Here is a 16,790-nt window from a genome sequence, read left to right as displayed (position 1 = left end):
AATAAAAGGACACAAAGAGGGTTTGTGTGGTTTGCAGAGATCGTGAAGTTTAAAATCAAATCTGCATTTTAATGAGCATATAAAAAAAAGAAACTTTGTTAATCTGATGGGTTACTACATTGCCAAACTGAGAAATAAACGTAGTTTACAAATATTCCAATCAATGTGTCTCAGAGATTGGAAAGAAAGAAACAAAGGGTATAATCCACAATAAAAAAGCATGTCCTGAGCAAAACATCTGAAATGTTAATATTTGATATATTGCAAAGTTTGGATTTGTCCCTTTAAAAATACTCCACTGGGGGGGCGGAGCCTGACAGCCGCAGCGACTGGTCGCATCTTTTTAGAGCTCCTCACCGAGAAAGCTAAAAACGGGGAAAATAACCGCCCTACCGGCACCCACGGTGTTTCGGGAGACAGTCCTAGTCGACTACAACAAGATGGGTCGGAAAACGAAAAAGCCCAGACCCGATAAGGCCAGTCCTGGGCTCACAATCTGAGATCTCTGGCGGCAGGCGCATGGCAATGTCGGGCCCAAGATGGCCGCGATCACAGGAGGATGCTCCGATTTCTCAGACGAGGACTCACTGGGAGCCGACAGACTATCCACAGGTACCGGAGAGGCCCATACAAAGACCACAGGGCCCAGAGGCGTCCCCGGTCACCAAATCAGACCTGCAGGAGATGCTGGCCGCACTCCAAAGCCATATTTCAGCAGACATAGCCACGATCCGAGGGGACCTACAGGGCCTCACAGGCCGCATTGATAAAATCGAGCACACCGCCACAGAGCACTCCCAGCAGTTAACCGCGCTCCAACACACAGTACAAGAACTGCAGCACCTAAACCAGCTGCATGAACGCCGACTTGCTGCCCAGGAGGACTCCCGGCGCCAGAACAACATAAAGGTTAGAGGGGTCCCGGAGGAGATACCGGACGCTGAACTCCCACACTTAGTGAGACGCCTGATAGGGGCATTATTACGACCCAGGCAGGCTAAAGCAATGACAGTCGAAGGCCAATTCCGTATCCCCAAACCCGCCAGAGCCCCGAAAACCGCCTCCAGAGACCTGGTGGTCCGTTTTAATAGCAGGTCAGACAAGAATGCAATTCTTACAGCCCTGAGGGGACAAACACCTTACCGCTTTGAAAACCTGCAGCTTACAATGTTGGCCGACCTTTCGGGGAGCACCCTTGCATGGAGAAAGACACTCCGGCCATTCACGACACTTCTCCAGCAGCACAGCATCCGCTACCAGTGGAGACTCTCCCGCACACTGCTGGTGCATCAGGGAGCAACACCACACACCGTGACCACCCTCCAAGAGGCTGCCGCAATACTACCGGCCCTGGGGCTCCCCCGGGATGCACTCACCCGAGCTAATCAACCTGACCAGCCCTCTCACTCCTGGGACCCGGCTAACATCCCACCGTTTGTCCCCCGACGGAGCACCGCAGATACATACGCAACAGCAACTACCTGAAGGGAGCAGCAACTAACCGTACCCCACAAAGCCATCAGCCTATATTAACTTACGTTAAACCCCAAACCCTTTATTATACCACCCAAGAGACCGGCTTTACTATTTTTGCCTGGACCCTTTATTATGACCCGAACTCGCCCCATCTCCAGAAGAACCCAAGCCCTCTGACGACACCAGAGACCCAGGGTACAACAAGACCACCCTCAAACGCAGCCAACGACACGAGTATAGCCGGACGCTACCCACACTTCGCATTGCCATTGAAACAACTTACCACACCAAGGCATAGACTGCCGATACCGCGTACCCTCGAACACGGACTCGCAGGCATGACCCGGTCCACTGGTACCAAGCGGACACTGTTACTGTTTTGTTTTGAGTTTGAATTTGTAATTGTTTTTAATAGCCTCCAAACGCCAGCTTTCATCTAGTGTATAGCTTGAATGTATTAGCTTTGAGCAAGCCTCACCATTTTTCTATTGCTCAAACTTGGTATTAACTCATAGGATACCGAATGCTTGTTTATTACGCCCTGCGCGACTAATAGTTTGAGAGACCACCATAGTTCCACACACTAAGACAGGCATACACATGAGATGAAACCACTATATCAACCACACACAGCGACAGCAAACACAGATGCCCTGTGAGGGGCTGCTCTACTATATCATATAAGCCTATCTCCTACCGACCAACTTACCGTATACAGCTTATAGCCACTTAAAGACCAGCCGCACCTAACTTTAGGTCCAGAAGACACACAAGGCGCATAGCATCAGAACAACACCTGGAGCAAAGTTAGATATGTTTTCATATGCTATTTCACAGAAACCACGTTTCCTTAAGTTATTTTTGTAAGTATACTAAACTAGGTTGCCATTTCTATGCTACCCTCTATAGCAACTTTTCGCTATGTTGAAATAACTGTTTAGTTAACCGTACCTACTTTATAAAAACGTGCGAATATTCAAGCCATTGTTCACTCTATATGCAAACCGTGACACGCTATTGTGGCGTATGTTTGATATGTCTGTAACCCCCCGCACAACAAAAATAAAGAATTTAAAAAAAAAAAAAAATACTCCACTGACTTCCTTTATTAACCTTTATGATGGCAGTTGAACCAATAGGTGCCATTGAATAATGACGTAATTTACCCTCCACTATGTATCTGAGTGCATTTACTTATTTTATACTTTTGTGTCTGTCTGTCTGTCTGTCTGTGCCAGAATTGTTTCAATCTGTTGTTATTTTTGGGGGGTTAGTTTATGTGATGTGAGGTGTCTTTCACAAAATCTCTGATGCACAAAAACCTCCAAATATTTAAAAAAAGAAAAACCCATGTAACATGCAATATAAAAGTCCTAAATTGGCATGCCATATGTTATGGGAAAATAATACCACCTCAGGAGACATCCATAAATTACAAATCGGAATGTTTATGATGTCCCTACAACCGATCCGTGGCATTATTTTCCCATAATACACTGTTTAGCATTCTATATCCCAAATATAGAACATTATTCGGGTTATTCCATAACAGGAGAATTCGTGGGAATCAAGGTGGAGTGAAAGTGAATTTCAAAATGTAGGACAAAATGTTAGAATTAGAAATATTCCCCAGGGCAATTCTTTTCTCAATTTTTATATTGTGGCATTCAATTTAAAATTTATTTTGGATTCCCAGCAATTCTCATTTAGTAACCCTGCATGTGAGTATGTTTTTCCACATGATGTCCGGCAAATGAATCTTGCTTTAAAGGAACACCCCGAAAACCATAACCACTACAGCATGTCATAACATTTATGGTGCCAGGAGTGCAATTTTGGAACGGGTTGACTTCTAACCTGAGGACCCAAGTGCTGCTCCTCAACTGACTGTAGCTTCCAGAATAAACAGAGGAAATTCTCTACTTCACACAGAGCAGGGCTTAGCTCATTGGCTAAGAGTGATCAGCAGATGCTCTCAGCCATTGAGCTAGCGCTACACTGCAGGGCTTAACCCAGGAGAGCGAACAGAAGATCCTAGCAGGAACTTCCAGGTCTCCTGAAGGCTGCAGAGAAGGGACACCAGGAACTGCTTACATTAGGAGGTGGGCACTAATTTTATTTTATATATATATTATATGTATATATATAGATTATATGTATATATATACACATATAATCTCATAGTAATGTAATAAAATATATACAAATTCTAAATAAATCCTCTCCAGAAGTAACATCACTGAAAATTTGAGATCTTTGTGGGAAAAGCAAGTCTTATGGCGTGACTGGTGTGCAGATCTGTGTTTAACAGTGTATTCTCTCTCTATCTATGTGTGTGTGTATATTTATTATTGTATGTTTGTTTTGTTACACTGATATACAGACATTTGCTCACAGACATCCATGAGGGTACCACTTACCGGTAAGCATTCCTCGATTCTGACAGTCTGTACTCTTTTTTTTAGCAGGATAGAAAATAGTGATTTCTGACTCTTTTTTTAAAGGTAGTCATGAACTAGCAACGGAAAATTGCAAGGACACGCTATATTTAGCAAGCTTGTCATTAAACATATTACAGAATATCATTATTTTTGAAAAGATTTGCTTCACAATAACATGTTGACAAATATATTCATGTAAAATGAGTGGGGATTAAATAACATTTTTTGTGTGTTATAAGCAAAATCTCTTTGCTGCAGGAATAATGTATGTATGTATAAATGGAATTGTTGGCGTACACAGTTGTAAACGTTAAAGTACATAGCTACGGGGAGAGTTATAAATTGTTGCAAGTTCTAGAAGTCGCTAGAATGTCATTGGATTATTCCCATGGTGACTCTACCTCCTGTAAAATGTTTCGCTACTTTTCTATTGTCTTTACCAAACATTGGACTGCCCCAAGTTAATCCCCCTATGAGAAAATTAATTGTGAGATCCAGTTGTAACTCATTTGTACTCTTGGCCACGGTGGAGGTCAGTGTATGTCTGTGGAGAGTTGCAAGGTTCAGCTTGGACAATTAAAGCCAATAGGAGCTCTGTGAGTCAGAATTTGTTTTTTTATCTACATCTGATTCCTCTTCCCTAACGAATATCGCTTAGCTCTGTGACCACTATATAAACCATCCATTCTTACATCAGCTTATTTCATTTTATGGCTTTTCTGGAGGTCTGAAATAATTCTTCACCTTATAACTCCAAACTCTGCCATATTTAATACAAATGGGCCAGGCACTTTGTTTTACTTTATTTTTTATTTTTTTTCATCAATGTTCTCATAAAAGAAATGCCACTGTAAAATAATTTGGTCCTGACCTGGAATTTATAGAGAATGAAGAATAGCAATAAAATTCATAAAGAGAATTAATCTGGTTTATGTGATCTAGAAAAAATGATTATCGCTTAACAAATATATTCACGATCCGTTTATGGATATCTTTTGGGAGCTGTTAATCCTTCAAAAATGCTATGATTTTCGGTTGAATCAAAGAGTTACCAACTTTGAAGGATTTCTGTTTTGCAAATATTTATTTTACTGCAAATATCTTGAAAATATTTTTTTTTTCGGGGGGAGGGACAGGGGGAGGGTGTTGTTTCTTTCTCAAGAAAACAGCAAATGCAAGACGTCTTTGGCTTTACAAAACAAAATTAACTTTAAAAATTTTTTGTTGTTGATCCTATGTCAGCAGAGGTGTATTTGTTATTTCACCCTCGCTAGCATTCTATTTTATTGTACCTTGTGCTATTAGTGATCTTAATCATTCTTTAATTCTTTCTAAACATCAGTGTTTATATAGCTCTGCACAATCCATTGATTATTCCAAAACACTAATGTTCCTTTTAATGGATTCTTACTTCATGTACTTGCCTAAATGTCCAATAAAACATTTCTTTGACGCTTCCCCTTTAAAATATCAGTTCATTCCCAATGGTCACGCAGAGTAGGTATAACATGCCTTCACTAGAAGGTTTTTCTTTTTATTTATTTTTTTATGTTTTAGTCCAAAGGCTATTGATTGCTTTTTAGTTCTCAGCAAAAATCGAAATCGTATTATTTAGTAAAGTATAAGTCGTTGGGAATTCTAAGTTAACATTTACATTTTAGCCGATTTTAGAATTTTTTTTTTTTTTTCAACTTTGCAATTTTGGCGTAATATTTTACATTTGCTTTGAATTCCCAACGTTTCACATTTTATTGAATAAACCCGGCATCTCTATTCATTAAAATAGGATTTTGGTAAATTTAAAAAGGATATTACAAGCAGTAAGCCACTGGAAAGTAATTGGAAAAATTCGGCAGCAAGTCACTTGTCAGGTCTCCACAGTTCCAGGTTAACATCCCAGCTAGTCTATCCCGTTAAGCATGTTTTTTTCTTCATTACTTTATAATTACCACCCACAGGCCTGTTTTTATATTCTGCACAATCGCAATCATCAGATTCCTACATAAAGATGCAGTTGCGTAATGTCAATCAGTAATATTTCAGAGGACGTAAAAGCCATTATAAGTAAATATTAAATATAATCTTCCAAACTGTAAAAGCTCGACTCTATTAGGCAGGTTCTGCTGTCTAGTCATTCCCCCTACATTAGTTTCTTTTCATGCGATTTTTTTTTTAAGAACAGTGATATATTTCTTTTTGCAGTCATTCTGTCTAGATATTTGAGGTTTTGTGCATGCAGCTTAGCCGGAAAGGTTATAGAGATTAGTTTGAAGCTGTTTAAATGATGAAATATAAAGAAACTAGCGTAATGTGATACAATTTTGGTATAGTGTGTGCTCCCTGTGACTAATGGTCATTAGAAAGACATTTTTATCCATGGCAGACAGTGTTTGACAGCCTTGTACAAGTGTATGGGTTGTATGGCTGAGCTTGACTATATATATATATATTTTTTTTTATGTATTGGCATATGATCTGAACTATATATATATTTTTTGTTTGTTTTAAACCATTGTTGGAAATAATTAACAAATCAATTAATTTGCAATCAAGCACGAGACTGTTTCGTGTTTATTAGCAACTCATTGCAAGCCTGTTTTTATTTATTTATTTATTTTTTTTTATTTTTTTTAATGGATGGATGGCTGGCTGTTCATTCTCGGAAATGTAGTCCACAGCAGCTAGAATGCTAAAATGTAGTGGCAAGTGGTGTAGTGTAGCGGGAGTGAATGACTGTAGGTCCTACACCTGGGACTTGCTCATAACAAACTGTATCCCACTTAGGAAAGACACCAATAGCGCACTCACAGGCTCAGCACATCACTCAAGTCAATACAAAAAACGCTTTTATGTCCATACAGCTTTAGTTCACCTGCAACGGGGGGGAGAAAAGCCACCTTACATGCTTAATACCAAGGGGTTTTTACCTAAAGGTAAAGGGTTAAACCTCCCAAATTTTAATTTATTTTTTTAAATTTTTTATTTTTCTTGTGCATATGATAACAACAAGCGTGCAGAGCCATAACAGCATCTACAAGCGTTTTCAAGACATTTCCAAGTTTGGCAGTTTGATCAGCACATTTTTTGTATGATCATGAAAATAACAGGCTAATAAACATTGCTTATGTAATATAACATGCTAGGGTAGTTAAGCATAGTAAAATACAATTCACAGGTTAATACAAGTAGTGTCAGAGAAAGGCTTTGTTTTAAGTGTGTTTAAGAGTAGTGTATGCAGACATTAACTTTGTCATATAAGAGATGGTTTTATAACATGCAAAACAGCGATTAACATTTGAGTGTGGGAGCCACTGGGTACTTATTTTCAGACTATGTGAAGATAGTATGTTTTCATACAGAAGTAATTGCTAGGCATGGTTTCAGCCGGTGATGAGCAGTGGATAACATGCTAAATTAGTGCAACTGGTTTGTTCACCCTGGGGTAGCACTTCTCTCAGGGAGAATGCAGAGGATGAAGGTTGAGCCATTGGGGTGTTTTTTGTTTTTATTTCGTCCCCGGGCAGCAGGTGGGGGTATGCTCAACGTTTGGGATTGTCTCTGCCTGGGGTCGTTTAACCGATGCCTGCTGTTGGCAGGCTGTCACCCTCTGGGAACAAGGGTCCACCGCTTTGCAGGTGAGGGTCGCTCCGATCCCGGGCGCCCTTTGGTTTTTGGTCCGCGCAGGTGAAATGTCATCCAGTCTTGTCGGATCCTGTATTCTGGGCCTCTGTTGTGCTCTGTGTCTGCTTTTCCATACGTGCTCTCTCCTGCGGAGTGGTGTGTGGGTGCGTGTGTTGCTCCCACCTGAGTGACGTGCGGAGAGGCTGCAGCGAGGTCGTGGGGTGGATGGTCGATGTTGGTGTGCAGCTGACATAGGCGTGCGCAGCCTATTGCATTAGGGTGTGCACCCTAAAGCACAAGCACACGCCGCATATATATATATGTATGTATGTATGTATGTATATATGTATGTATATGTATATATATATGTGTGTATATATATATATATATATATATATATATATATATATATATATATACACACACACACACTGCTGTGTGTGAGCTGTGTGAGTGTGCTGTTAGTGTGATGTGTATGTGAGGGTGCTGGTAGTGTACTATGTGGGTGAGGGTGTTTGTGTGTGCGTGCTTGTGAGGGTGCTGTGAATGTACTGTGTGTCAGGGTGCTGTTTGTGTGTGTGCACTTGTGAGGGTGCTGTAAATGTACTGTGTGTGAGGGTGCTGTTTGTGTGTGAGGATACTGATAGTGTGCTGTGTGTGTGTTTGTTAGGGTCCTGTTTGTGTTTGTGAGGGTACTGTTAGTGTGCTGTGTGAGTGTGCGGTTTGTGTAATGTGTGTGAGGGTGCTGTGTGTGTGTGTGTGTGTGCTGTATGTGTGTGGGTGCTGTGAATGTCTGTGGGTGCTGTGAATGTCTATGGGTGCTGTATGTCTGTGGGTGCTGTATGTCTGTGGGTGCTGTATGTCTGTGGGTGCTGTATGTCTGTGGGTGCTGTATGTCTGTGGGTGCTGTATGTCTGTGGGTGCTGTATGTCTGTGGGTGCTGTATGTCTGTGGGTGCTGTATGTCTGTGGGTGCTGTATGTCTGTGGGTGCTGTATGTCTGTGGGTGCTGTATGTCTGTGGGTGCTATGTGTCTGTGAGTGCTGTATGTGTGTAGGTGCTGTGTATGTCTGTGGGTGCTGTGTATGTGTGTGGGTGCTTTATGTGTGTCAGTGCTGTATGTGTGTTGGTGCTGTGTATGTCTGTGGGTGCTGTGTATGTCTGTGGGTGCTCTGTATGTGTTTAGGTGCTGTGTATGTCTATGGGTGCTGTGTATTTGTGTGGGTGCTGTATGTGTGTTGGTGCTGTGTATGTGTGTGTGTGGGTGATTGTGGGGGGTGGAGGTGGGGGTACATTACTTAATATCCCCCCTCCCTTCTTACTTTATGTAGGAAGGGGGGATCCTTCCTTGCTACATTCCCTGGTGGTCCAGTGGAGGTGGGGGCAGATCAGTTATCCCCCCTCCCTTCTTACCTTATGCCTGGGAGGGGGGATCCTGCTGCTGCCATCCTTCCCTGGTGGTCCAGTGGAGAGTGAACTCTAGCCCCGCAGGGCTAGAGTTCACTCACGCGAGATCTGAGCGTTGCCGCGGCAACGCTCAGATCTCGCGAGAGGAACCCGGCGGAGCTGCTGGCAATAGCTCCGCCGGTCCTCTCCTGCCTCCCTCCCTGCATGTGGGTCGGTGGGGAGGGAGGCTGAGAGCAGAGCCGGCGCTCAGATAGCGCCGGCTCTGCACGGACCGACAGGGGGGATCCTGAGATCTCCCCTGACGGTATCACTCCATAGGCGTGCCGCGGGGATTAGGGTGTGCCCAGGCACACCCGGCACAACTCGTGCGCACGCCTATGGCAGCTGAATGGCTTGGCGTCGGGAGAGTCCGTCGGCAAGATGTGAGCGACTTCGTGTGGGCACTCGACCGGTAAGTCGCCGTTGTGGCCTCCCTCCCCTTCGTAACAGGTAGAGCAGGGTGGGTGGCTTTGTGCTCCATACGCTGCCAGAATTCCTGGCATATTTGGTTAAAGCGAGCCTCAAAGTGCTTTCTCCAGGTCTGGACCGTGGGGCTTGTTTGTTGCTGCAGAGGTTTTTGCTCGGTGGCCATTTTGGGCCCGAACAGCGGCCTCTGCTCCGGCGGACCAGCCTCTAGTGGTAAGTTTGTGAGATTCCCCAGTGGGGACCGGGATGACGGGGATATCAAGAGAGCTGTTGCTTATAGCGGTGCCCAGGGCGGGAGATCAGCCGCCTCTCCCAACCACTAGGCCGCTTTCTTTGCTAGGCCGCATCGGTGGAGTGTGGGTTTTCTTGTCAGAAGTGCACAAAATGAGTGTCCACAACCGATCCAGCTATGGGTTATCAGCGAGCAGCACAGCTATAATCAAGATTTTGGCCAATATTAGCCAATATTGCGCATGTTTGTGTCGGAGCTCGCTGTGCACACGTCTTGCCAGCTCGGCTGTCAGGCCCCGCCCTCAAAATTTTCATGTTTTAAGCACTTTACTAACACAGGAATGTATTACTCAATTGATGATTAAAATTAGTAACATTTTTGAGAGAGCCTCACTTCAGTGACAGATAAACGTCCAATACACACCTACGCAAGGTTTGTTTTTTCTGCCTTATTTTTTTCAAAGGGGGGAGGTTGTGGTGTTTTGTTTTTTAAATAGATTTTTGTTTTTGGGTTTGTTTTTGTTTTGTTTTTTTTACTTTCAATAGCTTATAAATATCATGTTTACTTGAAGCTTTACTCGTGAGATATACATAATTCTATTCAAATTGACCTATTAGTTTTAATTAATTGCCACATTAGAATCCCAATTTTAATGCTGACACTTATTTTTTTTTTATAGAGGACTGCACTTAACCTATAAAGCTCAAGGTCAATGTGTTTGTGACCTACTTTAATGTTCCTTGAGGTACACAGACTGAAACACCACAGGTTTAAAGGCTATATATCTAGGTGTGTGTGTGTGTATCGATCTATGTCTCTCGCTATCTATTTATATTTATTTATCTATCTATTTATCTCTCTATCTATCTATGTCTCTCGCTATCTATGTATCTATCTACCTGTCTGTGTGTGTCTCTCTCTCTGTCTTTCTCTCTATCTATTTATGTCTCTATCTAATGCCAAAATACCAAAAGTATTGCAGTATGCAATGATACCTTTTTATTGTCAAGCTTTCAACAGTGTTCCTCTCTACAGCAATACTGAAGCATTAAAAGAAGCATTCCTGGGGAAATAACAAGGGAAATCCTGGGCTAAGATGACCAGGCACCTTAGCACTACAATGAGATTACACTGTCACTATACCTAAGCTGCCTTTCAGGTGCAGTGCAGTGGGCCTCAGAGAACAGAATAATATGGGGCTGTGTGTAATGTCCGCCCCTGTATGTGATTCTGTTTCTTCCGTAAGAAATTGTACCTTGATCCAAAACATTCTTCGCATGCATCAAAGTACAGCAGTGATGTAGAGTTGAAGAGGAGCAGCATGACCAAGATGGCGGTGTCTGTGAGGTACAGGTTCAAGTATGTAAACTCACACTTAGCTGCCGCATGTTGGCATCGGACCATCAGCAGCAATATCCCTGTCAGGGGACTTTGCAATTTCAGCAAAGTCCCCAGACGGTCACATTCCTGCTTTAATTAGACACTACAGTTACCAGAACCACGCATTCACTCACGCCCACTAGAGGGGTTTCCTAGTCCAGTTCTGCAGAGTGGCTTTCATCGTCTTCAGGCTCTGCATGGAGACGCTGCATGCTCCCCACAGAGATGCACTGATTCAATGTATCTTTATGAGAAAATGCTGATTGGCACAGTGCGGCAGTTGCTGCGCATGCTCAATTTCCTCCCAATGCTTTGTATTGGATTGACTAAAATCATCAAGATTGACAATCAGTCATGGAGGCGGGGCCAGGCATGACAAAACTGGCACGGAGTGGGAGAAAAGGTAAGCTTTAAACTTTTAATCTCCACTGAGAGGGAGACCTGGCGACTTAAACAGCGATTCATGCACTGTAGTGTGAGGAATACATGTTTGTATTCCTGACACTATAGTATTCCTTTAAACATTTACTCCACACACCACAACCACTTTATCTTATTTTAGTGGTTATGGTTTAATGAAGATATCTGTAAATGCCGTTTTCTCCCTTCCCCCCCCCCCCCCAACTGTTTTCAAATGATTTATCAAAAAGTAACCTTTATCACTCAAAGTCCTTTAACTTTGAGACCTGATAATGGGGAAATCTAATTTTATCATAATCCATCAAAGTTCTTGTACAGCAGGACCCACTGCCGATATATCCTATATCTGAAAACCTGCTCACTGAACAATGTCTCAAGCCGTACAAGACCGATACTAAGGAAGATATGTATTTGGACAGGTACTGAGGAGCATAGATTCATCCATTGTAATTTTTAGAGGTTAGGGGGTTTGGACACTAGGACACTTTCGTGTTTTCCTTAAAGGACACTATAGCTTTAGGAATACAAATATGTATTCCTAACACTATAGAGCCCTAGTCATCTAAACTGTGACTAGGCCCCCGTTCCGCGGCCAATAGATGGTTAATTAACCATTTATTTGCTTACCTTAATCCAATGCCAGGCTCCAACTGCACTGGTGACCTCTCCTCCTCCATCCACGTCAGCTCCCGAGTGGAGTCGAATACGCAGCCAGAGGCGCGTGCTCAATCAAACCCACCCATAGGAAAGTACTCAATACTTTCCTATGGGGATCTTATTTTACGCTGGACTCCGTAAGGACATCCAACGTCAAATAAGTGCGATTTACTCAGTGTAAATCGCAGAAGCGATTCTAGTGGCTGTCAGGGAGACAGCCACTAGAGGCTGGATTGACCCTGCAGTGTAAACATAGCAGTTTCTCTGAAACTGCCGTGTTTTCGGCTGCATGGTTAAAATTAGGGGGACCTGGCACCCAGACCACTTCATTGAGCTGAAGTGGTCTGGGAGTCTATAGTGGTCCTTTTAACCCCTTAAGGACCAAACTTCTGGAATAAAAGGGAATCATGACATGTCACACATGTCATGTGTCCTTAAGGGGTTAAGCTGATTGACAAAAAATTTACACATATACAGTGAAATAAAAATGAATGGAAATGTGGACTTCTCTCGCTTTTTGGCTATGTTTTTATTTTTTATAACTATTCTTCACAGTAGGTGTACAGTTTACAACAACATTTAAGATAAAAATAACAAGAAGGTAGCAGTAGGATCATATAACTTAAAGCTTCATGAAAAGGAATGAATACGGTCTTGCAATAACCTTTACCTAGGCAGACTTTTGGCTGTAAACAAATTGCACACATTTAGTGCACATTAAAAAAATTAACTGTGGTAATAATCCTGATTATTCCAGAAATGCTATGTTTATACAGGGCTGCCGCATGCTTTTAAATTTCTTACGTTCAAATGAATCAACTTATTTCTGAAAACGAAACAATTTCACGGTCTGACTTACAAATCTGTTTTCGATTTGTTTGTTTATTTTATGCAATAGTTGTATGCAAGTTATCATAGGCAAAACTCGGGTGGATGTTTAGTTAATTCAAACAAAGACCATATCTCTCCTTTAAAACCAAGTATAGTGTGTGGCTGGACTAAAGGAAAATTTTGTGATTAAACATAAATGTAAAACTGCTTCTGCCTTATGGTTAAAAGCATCATTTGTTTATACGGAGTTAAGAGAAATGACTCCTACAGATGCCTAACCTGCCTTACAGTAAACAAAACAGGTGCTTATCTGGGTGACAAGTGCTAAATATTGAGACATCCTAGAGATTTTCATGGTGAGTGCTTGGTGAACTTTTCTCAACGGCATCCAATTTTTGCCAAAAAGTAATTTTATCGTTTAGCCTTACTTACCTTGCAAGACAATTTATGTTGGTATGCAAAATAAACACATCTCAAGTAAAGAACATTTTGTGTTAAATGGAAAATCACATCTTAAGGCTATTTTTATTATACTTTGTGTCAGACGGCATGCTTTTTAATGTTTTTTGTTTGTTTTGTCTGATTTACACATTGTTTGTATTCTGTATTATTCTCTCGTGAAATATGTAGTGGGTATTGAAAGCAAATGAATAACTACGTTCATGAAACTTTAAAACCCTGTGAGTGGTTACAGTATTCGTGAGAACTGAAAACGTCTGTTCTTTGGCGTTAAAGTGATACTGCAAGCACCACAACCACTTCAGTGATTTGAAGTGACGATGAAGCTTGGAGTCTGCTTGTGCAGCGTTTCCTACTGAAACAGAAAAAATGCACATCACTCCTGGAGGTGTAATATCTCCTCCAATTGAGTCATCGGCCACTTCAGGCTAGCTAATGTGAATACTGTGCATAAAAACAGTCTATCATCAGCAGGATGGCGACAGACAACCAATGGTGGCTCAAGTCCTCCACTCAGCCAATTCTCATTGGTGTCGTCTCCCACCAGTGATTAATGGGGAATGACCTCAGTGGAGGAGGATCGGGCTGCAGGCAGAAAATGGGCTTGGCAGTAGAGCACAAGTACATTTTAGCTTTATTTCTATTTTTTATTTTTTGTAAAAGGAGGTACCTTGCCAGTATGGGTTACTCCAACCAAAAACAGATTTTAAATCTAAATTAAGTATAGCTAATGTAAATCGTATATCAGCTCACTTTGCGTTTAGCCAGATTTCTTTATTAAACCGGAACAGAGCTGATTTTAACATTTATTTATTTATTTATTTTTAATTTGGGAAGGGAAGACCTCAGAAAGGGTTACTTTAGCAAAAAAAAAAGTGCTTTATGAATATACTGTTTTTTTGCTTGGAGTAACCCTTTAAATTATTATTTTATTGTGTATGTGTTTTATTTGTTAAATAAATAAATACAATTTAGTTAGATATTTTTTTTTTTCCGTTTGAGGCTGTTCAAAGTACTAACATAATTGGCCAAGTCTATTGAAAACTCCCAGTGTGCATTTAAATTGATGTCGGGCAATTTGGGCAGTGCAGGAAAAGTATAGAATTAAAATGTGTCCAATATGCACAATTATATACATGTCAGCACTGCGCTTGTAACATTTCACTTGTTTATTGTACTGGACAATGATATGAAATATATACTATATATTTACTATATAAATGCATTTAAACTTGGTGCCCAACTCCAGCTGGATTAAATTAGCAAATCTGAGAACACCTCCATTATTTTCTTTATATTTTTAATACAATGTTATAACCTATGTTCTAATGTTTGAAAAGTGAGGTTTGTGGTGCGTGTGTACGTATGTTAAGTACAAAATGTAAAATTCTACGCACTGCTTGGCAAAGCCGGTACTTTGTAAACTGATCATTGAGGCTTACCAGTATAATTTTACTGTTACATACGCAGTCTGGGTGGTTTGTGAAATGAGTGTTGCTGGCCTATAGAACCACTTGACGGGATATGATTTACTAGATCTGGTTCTGATTCAATCTTTAGTCAGACTCTTACTGTGACCTAAAAAGTGTCCTCTCTAGGTATCCAAAAATATACATTGTATTTTCATACTGAAAATACAATGTGTACGTAAGTGGACTATCCTGGCACAGTAGTATGCCTTCTCTAACTTTCTACCAGTTACATATTGTTCAAAAAAATTAAATTGCTGAATGTTTACTGCCTAAATCAGCAGTTTTTACGTTGTTTTGTCTTTATTCGCATATTGGAAGGCATGGCCTGAAGTTGTGGGAGGGGCTATAGACCTACAAAAGGGACTCCCCCCTTTCCCTGCTTACCTTTGTGGGTCAGACGAATAGCCCCACCCTCCACTCCCATTGTTCATATTTCCTCTATGTAAGCCCACTTTTTACCGGCCTACAGCATACGTCGGTTTCGGCACACCTCAACCGATTATTCCTAAAGCTACATCGCTACAACCATCTTATTCTATATCATATGAGAATCCCCCGAACACAAATATTTGTTTACTGCATCACATATATAGAGCTGTAATAAGTGATTTGTGCCTTTTTAGATGTAATAATTTGCTTTAGTGTTTTTTTTATATTGGTCCCTGAGGATGTCCCTAAGAGGAAGAAACACGTAGGCCCAGATTTTAGATTTATTTAAAAATAGAGCTTTTTTTTTTTATAGTTTAACCATCCTGCTGGAGTTCCTTGCTTCCATTTATGTACAGAGTTTATAAGGACAATTGGAGTGGAGGCATTTAGTAGGGATATTAACCCCTCCAAATATTGAGCGAGGCACCCATTGTGCCCATATACACCTTTACGACATATTGTGTGTTAAGTATCACACTAAGTTTTGTTCAGTTGTATTTTTAGGATACAGCTGATTCCCTATAAATATTGATATTTGTTGTATTCATGTTCATTGTTAACATTGTTCCAACAGTTTGATGACCTGCGACCTGGAAATGTCATCTTTTAGCCAAACTAGTGGAGCAATTTATTTAATATATATATATATATATTGTATAAAAAAATGTTTTTTAAGGGATACTGGAATCAAAGCAATTGAGCTGGATTAAAAAAAGATTTATTTTTCAATGTTTCCCTAGTGCTGGTCCAAAAGGAGATAACATCTATGAATGGAGATCAACAATCTTAGGACCACCAGGTTCTGTGTACGAAGGAGGAGTGTTTTTCTTGGATATCACATTCACACCTGAATACCCCTTCAAGCCTCCAAAAGTAAGTAACAATACAGGATTCAGTTCCATGGGAGAGAACCTGCCCCACTCTGCGCTGCAGGCAGAGTGACAGGGCTTCAAAACTGTACAGGCTACTAAAGTCGTATCTGGATTAGGTACCCTAGGACAATAAAGGGATACAAGCCCCTTGTATCAACGCTGGGAAAGGATCATTTTAGAAACGTCAGTGAAGGTGAAAAATTAGAGAGAAGCAGGGTCTGTTTAACATGTACTTTTTTTGTACAAGTCCAAGTTTGGTATTTATGAGCTGTTGAGGGTTTTGGGGGGATTTTATTTATTTTTATTGAATGATTAAAGTCCCATGTGTATTGTTATTTAGTATTGTGTTTTTTTTTATTATTATTAAATTCAAAGCAAATTAATATTAAATTTTAAACTGTAAAAAAAAACAATCGAACGGCCTAAAATTTAATTCACATTGAATTCCTGGAAGTTCAAACTTTATTGAATATCCATGTAGCATATCCTCTATTGTTAAAAGTGGGACCAGTCTGTTTGTAGTGTTGGCTGTGGCTGTCAGAAACTGATTACCGTATATACTCGAGTATAAGCTGACCTGAATATAAGCCGAGGCCCCTAATTTTACCACAAAAAAATGGGAAAACTTA

At 41.0% G+C, this 16,790-nt stretch overlaps 1 protein-coding gene across 1 annotated transcript in view; it reads left to right on the top strand.

The window, feature by feature from the left end:
• Positions 1-16,790, top strand: part of UBE2E1 (ubiquitin conjugating enzyme E2 E1) — a 38,721-nt gene that overhangs the window by 14,183 nt on the left and 7,748 nt on the right. Inside the window, exon 3 of the mRNA XM_063452294.1 lies at positions 16,030-16,162. Within this exon, the coding sequence (XP_063308364.1) occupies positions 16,030-16,162 (133 nt within the window). The remainder of the gene's footprint in view (positions 1-16,029; positions 16,163-16,790) is intronic.

The sequence above is a fragment of the Pelobates fuscus genome, chromosome 4 (assembly GCF_036172605.1).
Source record: "Pelobates fuscus isolate aPelFus1 chromosome 4, aPelFus1.pri, whole genome shotgun sequence".
Classification (NCBI taxonomy): Eukaryota; Metazoa; Chordata; class Amphibia; order Anura; family Pelobatidae; genus Pelobates; species Pelobates fuscus.
This window is presented reverse-complemented; position numbering and strand designations above follow the sequence as displayed.